Source organism: Corvus brachyrhynchos, unplaced genomic scaffold, assembly GCF_000691975.1.
Source record: "Corvus brachyrhynchos isolate BGI_N302 unplaced genomic scaffold, ASM69197v1 scaffold72, whole genome shotgun sequence".
Classification (NCBI taxonomy): Eukaryota; Metazoa; Chordata; class Aves; order Passeriformes; family Corvidae; genus Corvus; species Corvus brachyrhynchos.
In genome coordinates, this window is record NW_008236763.1 from 911231 (window position 1) to 921815 (window position 10585).

General features: G+C 50.5%; 1 protein-coding gene across 1 annotated transcript in view; it reads right to left on the minus strand.

Moving 5' to 3' along the window:
- The window catches only part of ANKS1A (ankyrin repeat and sterile alpha motif domain containing 1A), a 56567-nt gene that overhangs the window by 26740 nt on the left and 19242 nt on the right, over positions 1-10585 (minus strand). The window contains 1 exon segment of the mRNA XM_017727206.1: positions 7474-8039. Coding sequence (XP_017582695.1) covers positions 7474-8039 — 566 coding nt within the window.

Here is a 10585-nt window from a genome sequence, read left to right on the forward strand (position 1 = left end):
TGACCAGAATTGGAGTTCTTAGATCTATTTTCACATTTGCCTACATTTGGTGAAGGATACAAATGCCCTGAAAAGAGGAGCTGGGTGCGGCTGAGAGTCCCGCCGGGGCGAGCTCTTCCAGGCAGGCAGGCGGCCACAGGAACATAGCAACTGGCCAGTGACTCCAAAACAGAACCTGACTCAAAACAAACTATCCCGAGCAGAGTTCTGCTAGCAGAGGAAGAAGCATTTGTTTGCAGAAGGCCGAGCCAGCCTGGTGGCATGCCAAGGTCTGTCCTGCTGCAGGGCAGGAGACATTTCCACACCAGAGTCCTGCACAGTGGCTCCCCACCTCGCAGTGCTCACGGCAGGGGCAGCCAATGGCCTCGTACATGGATGCAGGATGTTTCCTTTTCTCTGATCCCAGCCTGCAGGAGCAGCAGGGACCCAGAGGTGGACAGGTCCCACACCTGTGTAGAGGGCAGTGACACCCCCTCCCTAAGGGCACACAGGGTCCTGCACAGGCTCTGCTCCACAGCCAGCCCTGTTCCACCCCCTGCCCTGCTGGATGTCAAGCCATGGTGCCCATACTGAACTCTCCAGCTTTTCTTCCCCAAAGCCTCTGCTAAAGTTTGAAGCCAACAAATCCATTGAGAGAGACTGAGTGCCATTAAACAGCCTCGGTGCTTTTGTCCCCAGAATAAAGAGCTTCACACAACATGGGCTGTGCACCTACATCCAGGGAAGGAGCCTCGTTTGAAGAGTATCAGACTGACCATCACTCTGCCAGGGTGACACTCACCCAGTCTTGGAGGCATCTCAATGCTCCTGGAGCTTTCTGAAACGGGCTTCATAAAACCTCACCTTACAGTCACCATCAATGCAAATGCAAAGTTTGTTCTCAGTCTCTGCACGCAGCATCAGAGGCTGCCAAGGACACAGCAAGGTCACCCTGAGAGAACTAAAAATCGTAGAATCCTCCAACAGTTTGGGTTGGAAGAGACCTTAAAGCTCGTCCAGTGCCACCCCCTGCCACAGCAGGGACACCTTCCACTGTCCCAGCTTGCTCCAAGCCCTGTCCAACCTGGCCTTGGACACTTCCAGGAACGGGGCAGCCACAGCTTCCCTGGGCAGCCTGTGCCAAGGCCTCCCCACCTTGTGTGGCATCGATGTCTTCTGCTTCCTCTGTGGCCCCTTCCCAAACTGGTAGCTTAAAAATCACCAGTGATTCTTGAGCACCAGGAAGAGGACCTGCAGTGCACCTGCACAGGCCTCAGACTCTGAGCAGTGAAGTTACTCAAATAAAGGACTGTAATTAAATAAAACCACACAGAAGCAAGTGCATGCTATCTGCCATATGGAGGGCATTAGTGCACTATAATGACACCCTGCAGCAGGAGCATAATTAAGAATATAGCAGGATTCCCATTATAAATCCTTATTACTGAGGGTTCATAACCTATTGTACAAACCCGCCCAGGGCTCAGGCTCAGCAGACAAGAGCAGCTCCAGCAGCAGATTTCAGTCTCAAAAGCTACTTACAAAGTTGGGTGGAAAGGTTATCGGTCTTAAATTTCTGCAATTCCAGGAGAGCGTCAGGAGTTAAGACTTCATTATTTCTAAGCTTTAACAGCTGGGGGATGGGACAGATTTGGTTTCAAATTATAAAAAAAACAACCCCCAAACAAGCTGCTTCTACAGTATCAAACCCCTTTGAGCATAACAAACCCCCCGGTGATGATGTGACCAGCCCCTGAGCACAACAAACCCCTCAGCGATGATGTGAGCAGCCCCATCACAGCCCAGGACGTCAGCTCTAAACTCCAGGGGAGAACTATGGGCATGTAGTTCGAGGTTGAAGGGTGATGCTGGGGCAGCACAGAATCACTGACACTTCCATTCTGCACCAATACCACAGCACACCTCACATTGCTGACTGATACTGCAGCCCTGAAGGAGGAAGGGAAGCTGCTCAGACTCAGCTGGGATATATCCTGGAGCAGAAGGATGGCAGGATTGCAGCATCCACCAGCATGTCTGAAAGGGATGGAGCAAGAGTGGGATCTGGGATGATACCTGCTGACTCCTTAATACAAATACAGACCTGAATAATTTGGATCTGGGCCATGAATCTCATTTCTAGGTTGATGACAGCCCATAAACCACTTCTGGTTCAGTTTATGATGCCTCAGCTTATGCTCTCCCATTGCCATCCCATGGAGCACACGGCTCATATTTCATCGCTCAATATATTCCGTGTCTCCGAATGTCGTAGCAGCCTGTATGAACTCAGCATAACAAACACCAGAGGCCTGGAAAACATAATGCTCCATTTATTAACTCAAAGCTAAACTGCACCAGCCAGTTGTTCATGGCACATTTGAGCACTCGAATCCAGAGTTCCCGTGCTCCATCCTCCCCCAGCAGCCTTCCACACAGCATAGAGACTTGCTGAATTTATTTCAAATCATTCTGCAACTGTTTGCCAGTGATAAAGGCAAACACATTTTCTGGCTTAATATGGTCTCTGAGAAATTTATTTGGATGGGGACCAGGGCCTGTTGCTTCACGCCACTCTCCAGGCTGTGTTTTTGTACAAATCCCAAAGTTACAAATCTAAACACGTACCAAAAGGAACTTATGGTATAGACTTGAATTTCACAACAGCGTGTGATGGATCTGCAGTATCACAGCCCTCCAAATATCAATGTTGTTTTGACAAACAGTAAAATCCAATAAAGAGAATGGCCAAATGCAGCAACACGTCCGTCCGCAGTACAGAAACAACTGGACAGTGGCTACTCTGAGTCACAATAAAAAAGGCAAACCCCCAGAAAACATTGAATCAATTCACTGTCTTTCCATATTCCTGCATCCTTAACACAAACCCCAAAGCAACACAAGGCTCTCAAGCAAGGCTGGCTCCAGCCTGTGGGACAGAGCAGTGAAGCTGCTCCAGACTGGAGAGATTTAAAGACTTTTTTAAAAATAAAAGCTTCAGAAGTGCTGGAAGATGCGACGTAAAGCGGAAGAGAACATAATGAAGGACTGGATTTAGTAAGGACACTGCGGCCGGACATTTCTGTTCCCGAAAAACAAAAATGTCCCCAAAACGCCAATGATCACAAGGCTGTTACATAACCAAAACATCCGTCAAGAGCACGAATCATTCACACAAGAATCAAAAGCTTCTGATTCACAAATACGGAGTTCACACACTTGAGAAGCTACACAGAGGTGGATGGAGCTGCTGTACTGGCAAATATCATCCCTGCTGTGTCCAAGCCTTGCTGTTAAACACTGGAACAAAGCATGCCTGGTCTTTACATTTGCCTTTCAGCACACTGGTTTTCCTGTAAAACCGGTAAACTGTCTTACATTGGCTTGGATTGGCTTAGTTCCACATTGGCTCATAATTCCAACAGGCTGGGCCTTTGCAGCAGATTGAAAAATGGTGGAAACACAAAAGCTTTCACTTCAAAAAGTTCATTAGGCTGGGGGAAATCTCACCACTGGGGGCAAAGAGAAGAGATTGGACATGAGGGATGATGTAAGAATTCCTGACCTTAGCACAGGAAAAACAAGAGGAAACATTGGGATCTGGAGACAATAGAATAATCAGCCCAATAATTAAGCTGATTAAGACCCTGATGGCCATGCTGGTTTAGCAGAAATCTAGACCAAAAATACTGACCCCACCACTGCTTCTGCCCTAGACTAAAATGAATTACAAACCATTTCAGGCAAAGGGGAAACTGGAATGCTGAGGGTGAGGGTCAGCTTGGGGCAGGGGACACTCGGGGACAAATCAAGCCACCCTGCCTGTCCCACCAGCCAAACCCAGGGCAAGCTGAGATTTAAACACCTGAACCAGGGGAATAAATGAAACATTTATTTTTCAGAGGAGGAGGAGGCTGATGCCTGAGCTTTTACACCATGCAATTTCACAAGGCACAAAACCAGCAGCTGTCCCTGAGTAACAAGGGGAATATTTGCATTTTCTTTCAGCAGTGCTGGCTGGCAGCTCTGAATTTCAACTCCTGGGTGTTTTAAGGCAGTGGCAGGTTTTGCATCAAGAGCTTTCCTGAAAGTTTCACATTTCAATGCAAATGTTGTTAATGCTCCACTGTAAGCCTGTAATTAAGGCACTGATTCCACCGGGTACTGCAGCACCCAACAGTCCAGACAAGGTTTAAAGGCACCCACAGCAGCCACAACCTCCATCAAGCTGCTCCCCAGCTCCAAGCCTGAGGTGGAAGGAACCACAGATGTGCCCTCTGCTCCTGGCATCCATCCTTAGGGGACATCAACAGCCCCAAAAAGGGTCAGCAACCGGTGAAACACCACATCCATGGTTACTGCAGATGCAAAGCATTCCTTTCGCAGGAGACATGGAGCACCACTGCAGTTAGTCATTGGAGATGAATGTCCAGTGCCATAATTAGCTACAGAATACTCATTAGTTCTTCAACTAATTCACGTGGGAGAAGAAAAAGTGGTGGACTGTGGACCTTCTTTTTTCTAAAACAACCTAAAGTAACGTGCGTGTTTTATTCAGTTCCCTAAATTTTTTAAGGACATTTAATCTCTTCCTAGAAGGACTTAAGTCAGAACAAAGAACTACCACCTCATTTTGTGAGATGGATACTGGAACCTCCAATATTCAAACTCAGCATTGGAACTGCTGACTTGATAGCAGGCAGCTGCAAGTGGAGGATTAAGGGATGTCAGGAGCCAGGTCTGAGGCTAATTCCCAGGAGCCTTCCTTGTTCTTTGCCCTGATCATTTAACAGTCGTTTTTTTTACCAACACCTAAGAGGCAGAAGAGCAGCCCCAAGCCTTGACTGCAGCGTCTCTGCTCAGAGCCTGGAGCATGAACCAGGCTGATGGGCAGGGCTGGAGCTGCTCTACAGAGCAGGAAGGCAGAGCAGAAGCAAGTTAATCTGCCCTGAAAAGGGGGCTGGCACTGGGGCTGGGGGCCAGAGCCCTTCTCCTTCAGAGGTGCAAACCCAGGTTGTTCTGCACCAAACCCCCGGTGAGCTGCTGCTGCCCTGCTCGTCCCCATGTGCTCAATATTCATAAGCCAGTGATGAAAACCAAATCCATCACTTCAGCCCTTACACAGGTTTGGAAGGATTCAAATATTTATGCTGACTGAGAGCTCTGCCCCCTCACATGCCTCCTTGCCCCCACCCTGCTTCCCACCAGAGCAGGACAGAGCATTTTCAGTCCTCACCTTCTCCCTGAGCAATACATGGATGTTTGATGTAAGAGTTTCTCTGCCTTGCTCACACAGAATTCCCACCTGGCGGTGGCTGCAGGGGCACCACGTGTGCATTCCCACTCCTGCAAGGAGCAGGGGTCAGGAGGAGATGGGACATGGGCTGAACAGGCTCCTGGGCAGCACAGAGCATAAAGCAACTCTCTGGGCCAGGTCCTTGGAGCAGGGGAGCTGCAACTGGGAACAGGGATGAGCTTTGCCAAGTGAATCATTCCTTCCCCATCCCACCCTTTTGGCAAAGCCAGCAGCACCTTCCACTTCCAACAAAGGGCATTGGCAGCGCTCGGCCAGGGCAAGGACGTGACCCTTTGCTTACAAGCAGGAGATTTTCTGTTGTCCCCAGTCAGCCACCACGGCCCAGAGCAGCGTCAGCTCAGGCTCTGCTGCGGATCCCATCTGTCCAGGGACACCACAGATGCTTCCCCAAGCCCCTGTGCCCTGCACAGACACACCTACTGCTGGCCAGGCCAGCAGGCAGAGCCCTCAGCTTGCTGGGTACAGCTGGGAGCCACAGAGAGCTGCACATGGATCACTTCCCGCCTTAGTCACCTGCATAAAGGCCATTAAAATTAACAGAATAATATAAATCTGCTGTTGTTTCCCCTCAGCACAGAGGGAGAGCCAAACCATTGCTAACAGGGGCGGCTCAACAAGGTTTGTATTGCCCTGGTAAAGGCAGAGGCTGCAAGTTGCATCCAATTCTGAGCAGCTGCATTATTCCATCCAGGGAACTAATTCAACACACAATGACAGAATTACATTTATGTTTAAATCTCACTGTTGCCATTATGACCAGCTAGACTTTTAAAAAGTGAGACCTGCCCCCTTGCAGACAGATGTGAACTTTTCACATTCTTTCTCTGATTTCCTCACCTAAACATGAGGGGAAGGAAAAGCAGATTCCTTCCCTGGGGCTTGTCCGGCTGCCTCAGGGGAAATGAGGGATTTGTTTAAAAGCAGGAGGAAGCAGCTCTGAGGGTTCATCTGAGCAGAGGAAGCAGAGGCTGTGCAGGCAGCCCAGCACTTGACCTCTGCTACCAGTGCAGTTGTGCCAAAGGCTTCTGCCCTTTCAGTGTCTGCTGCAAACAGCTCAGATAAAAGCACTGGGAATTATCCAGCCCTTCCAAAGAACCTTCTGCTGCAGAGCCTTTCCCTAAGCCATGGTACGACTGACCTGGGCAATTAACAGCAAAGCCTCTCCAGCCCAAGCAGCTGCAGAGGAAAATATCTATTTGGCAACCCTGAGACCCAGCAGGGAGTGAGGGGGAGGGAGAGAACGGACTGAGGGATGGATTCTCACGTTGCTTTTAGCATCTCTAAATACCTCTCTCTCCCCCAGATGACAATTTTCTCTCCAAGTCAGGGTTGGAGAGGCAGTTGAGCATCAGGCAGGGCAGGGGCACAACCCTCCCCCAGGTTTCCATGCCCGGCACACGCGGCTCCACACCCCCAGCACCACGCCAGGGGTTTTAGTTCCTTTCAGAGTACAAAGAGTGGTTCATCCGAGCTTATCTCTTCTGCAGCCCCGGCTCTCCCAGCACAGAATCATCCCCAAAGAATGTTTCAGTAATGCTGCGGTGCTGAATTTCAGAGGGACACTTAATCTCACCCCAGTGGCTCTCCAGGGCCAACTTTCTGAGCATGAAATATTTAACTGTCCGTGGGCGTCCGATATGATAATAAAGTGACTGCTAACCAGCCGCTGAAATAAGTGTGTGAGGAGGAGAGTGGGAGCTATCAAATACACAAACCAGCCTAATTACTGTCTTCCTTCCATCCCTGGGCACTGCTCACACTCCTCAGCAGCAGGGACCCAGCAACACAACACTTCCAAGACATTGGGATAGTCAACAGGGAAGGAACTGGAAGGAGGAAATCAGGAGAAAGGTTGGTGAAAGGCATTGTTAGCAAGTCATTCTCATTTTGGGGATGTAAAAACTTATGTGGCTTGCCTAAAAGAAACCAAGCCCTGTATTTGAGCAAAAAACTTTGAAACTCCTTGCAATTCTGCTGCTCCCCCACTCCAATGAACTCTATCTTTTGGCATTTAACACCTTGCAGACTCCCAAGTGAGCATGTGCCTGTTAATGCCTTGTGAGAGTTAGTGGAAGCCATGGAACCCACCCGGGACCCCTGAGGGCAGCATGGCAGAGGGGAGCTCCTGCTGCACAGTCATCCCTGGCACAGAGGCTCTTTAGCAAGCTCAGCCTTACCTCATCCCACTCCGAAGCGAAGGATGGGGACTTCTCCAGCCGCTTCTTCCCGGTGCTGCAGTTGGAGAGCGATTCGCTCCGGCTCCCCATGGCATCGTCCTCCGTCGGGGAGCAGGTCAGCAGGTCAGAGTCCGACTTCGACAAGCTGCGGCTGAGTTTGAGCTCGGCTTTGGGCTTGCTGCCCGGGTGGGCTCTGCCCACAGCTCTGTCCCCCTCTGGCTCAGCACTGCTGGGGTGCTGCGGCACGTGGGGCGTGACTACGGCTGCGGGATCCGCCCGGCTGACGTGCTGCACTGTGGCGTACACCACCGTCTGCGTGGGGTCCGGGGAGCTGCTCCGTGCTGGTCCTGACGAGGGTAACTCAGCATCCTCCAGCTGCATAGCAGCAGGGTGGCTCGTGGCTTCCGTGTCCCCCTTCTCCGTGGAGGAAACGAGCCTGAAAGGGTCCTCGCTTATCTCACAGATTGGAGAAGAGCCGTGGAGCAACCCCGAGAACTGCTCTGGCACCTGGATGTCCTGGCTGTCAGCAGAGTCCTGGCTGCGGCCGCCGCTGCTCCTCCTGTGGTCTTCAAGGGGGATGAAAACAAAGAGGAGGGGGAAATTAAAAACATGGAAGAAGCAGCAGCAAAATTCCAGCTCTCTCCCTGCCCTCCCTCAGCAAGGGAGGGAGAGATAAAGAGAGAACAGTTCCGTATTGTTCCGCGTGCTCAACTTGTACCCAAAGTCATGGCATTTATGAAATTCCAAACACTGGCCCGATTTACGCAATCTGGCAGCTCTCCGTGTTTTTTATTCCTGTTAACACTAACTATCAGGCCTTGCTATATAAGGCCAAGAGAAGTGCTAACTATATCCTGCAGAGAGAGCAAGTGAGGTGGGAGCAGCAGAGATGGAGGCTCCAGGAACATCTGATCAGTTTCCATAAAGGCCAAAGCGTTATTTAGAGCCGCGCGCCCGGCTCTTGGCACGGGCTGCAGGGTGGGAAAACGCCTGGACTGTAATCGACCTGCGAGTTCCAAAATCCGCTCCCAAAAAAACCCACTGCTTCCCTCCCTAGTGGCTTCCGAGTTTAACCTCTCCTCCTTGCTCAGGGGAGAGAAATAAACAGTTTATGCAAGAAAAAAAACTTGAGCAAAAAGTCTTTTCTGCAATGAACTGAGCACAGCGTGGTCAGAGCTGGTGGAGCACTGGCTGCCCCAGAAACGTGACACTGGTTCCCAGCTACTCCTGCCCCAGCAACCTTAATATCAGGTACCAGGGTCCTGCATAAACCATGAAGAATTGACTGATCCCAAGTGCTGAGCGTGCACACAAACACACACACACACACACACACACTCACCTTCGTCACAGCTGAACGAGCGTTTCAACTGCAAAAGCAAATCTTTGTCAAGCCAACAAGTCTAACTTTGGTTTCCTAGGATTCCTTCACCCTCCCAGCATTGCTTGTGAATTTTAACTGCTTCTATTTAGTGCTGAAGAAACTCTTCAGTCTGAGGACTAAAAATTGATGCTGCAAGGGAACAATAAAGCAAAATGCTCCGATAATGAGGTTCTGAAGTGCAGGGAGGATGTTTGGATGTAAAGAGGAAATCACTTGCTTTGCAGACAGCTCTGGGAAGCCAAGGCAAAGGAACCCTCCTTTCCGTGAGCAAAATAATGAATTCTACTTTAACTAAAAGCAGCCTGTTAGCAGCAGCAGAGAGCCCAACTCAGCTCCCAGCACCTTTCCAGCACCAAGCCTGACCAGGGATTTTCAAATACCATTGGGCTTTGTGCTCACACCAGAAACGGGCAGGAAAGGGCTGAATTAATCATTTGCCTTTGTGTGGGGGCTCCAGGTACCCCGTGCCTGATGAGCATGGTGAGTCCCCCTCGCAGGCACAGGAAGGCCAGGAGCAGCCACAGCCCTCACTGGGATCAAGTGATGCGAGGGATTATCTCATCCTGGATCCTATGAGTTAGAGATTCCAGGACAGTGAAGTAGTTGTTGACTCTCTTGCACAGGCACATAAACCACCAGTTCTGTGACTGGAGCTGCCAAGGGGGAAGCAGGTCCCAGTGCTGTCTGAGGGGGACCAGCAGCAGCACCCCAGATTACAAGGCCAGGCTAAGCTCAGTTACTTTCCATAAAGCTCTGAAGCACCAATGCTGGAGAGAAACCTCAGAGGACAAACCTCAGAGGAGATCAGATGTGCTGCGTTCACAGGCCAGACTGGTACTAATGCAAAGCCACAGAGAGGTGAGCAGGACAGCAGTGATGGGACAGTCACATAAACCTGTGGGGAAAGAAAAACTTTTGCAGTTTTTCTTCCCAACCTCTTCCTTCCTTGGAAACCATTTCTTCCATGCCCCAGCCAAACCTTTACTGACATTTCTACTGAAGGCAGAGAGGCGGCTGGCCAAAGTTTGTGCCACGTGCTGTAACACTTGAGTCCAGCCAGAACAAAGTGCTCCAAATCCAGCTCCAGCACTTCACAAAAGGGCTCCTGTTGGACAGGAATCCCAGCCACCTACTTGTCCGCGAGCTGAAGAGGGACTCTGAAATACAGGGCAGCTGCCAGGGAAGGAAGGGAAGGAGCAAGGGCAACAGCACTTGCTCAGAAGTCGTGAGGAACATCTTGAAGGAAACATTTCAGAGCCTGCCCTGAAAGCTGCAGACAGAAGAACTAATGTAGAAAGTCATCTCAGCCTTTTTGTCACTGAGGTGCACGCAGCAGGAACGTGCAGGGCTCTCCAGGCCTCTCCTTTTAAGGGATCTGAAAGAATCATCCTTCTCCAGTTACACCTGAGTTACACTCAGAAAGGGTCCTTAACACACGGCCTTCTGCCCAGCTCCCTTCACTGATTTTACACCCCAGCACAGATCATCTGACCGATCCTGCCTTTTTCAGCCACAGCCTGCTGCAGCTCTCACCCACAGGAGAGGCTGCTCCCAAGCCCTCCTGGGATCAGGAGCCCTTCCTGGGTACAGACTGCCTGCTTCCCAGGGAGGATTCCAGTAAGAGCTTCCCTGCCAGCAGCCTGAGGACTCCAGATAGGAAGCACTTCCCTAAACACTGCACACTAAGCTGTAACCACTCTGCCTCGCCTGGATTTCTTTTCCTATTTA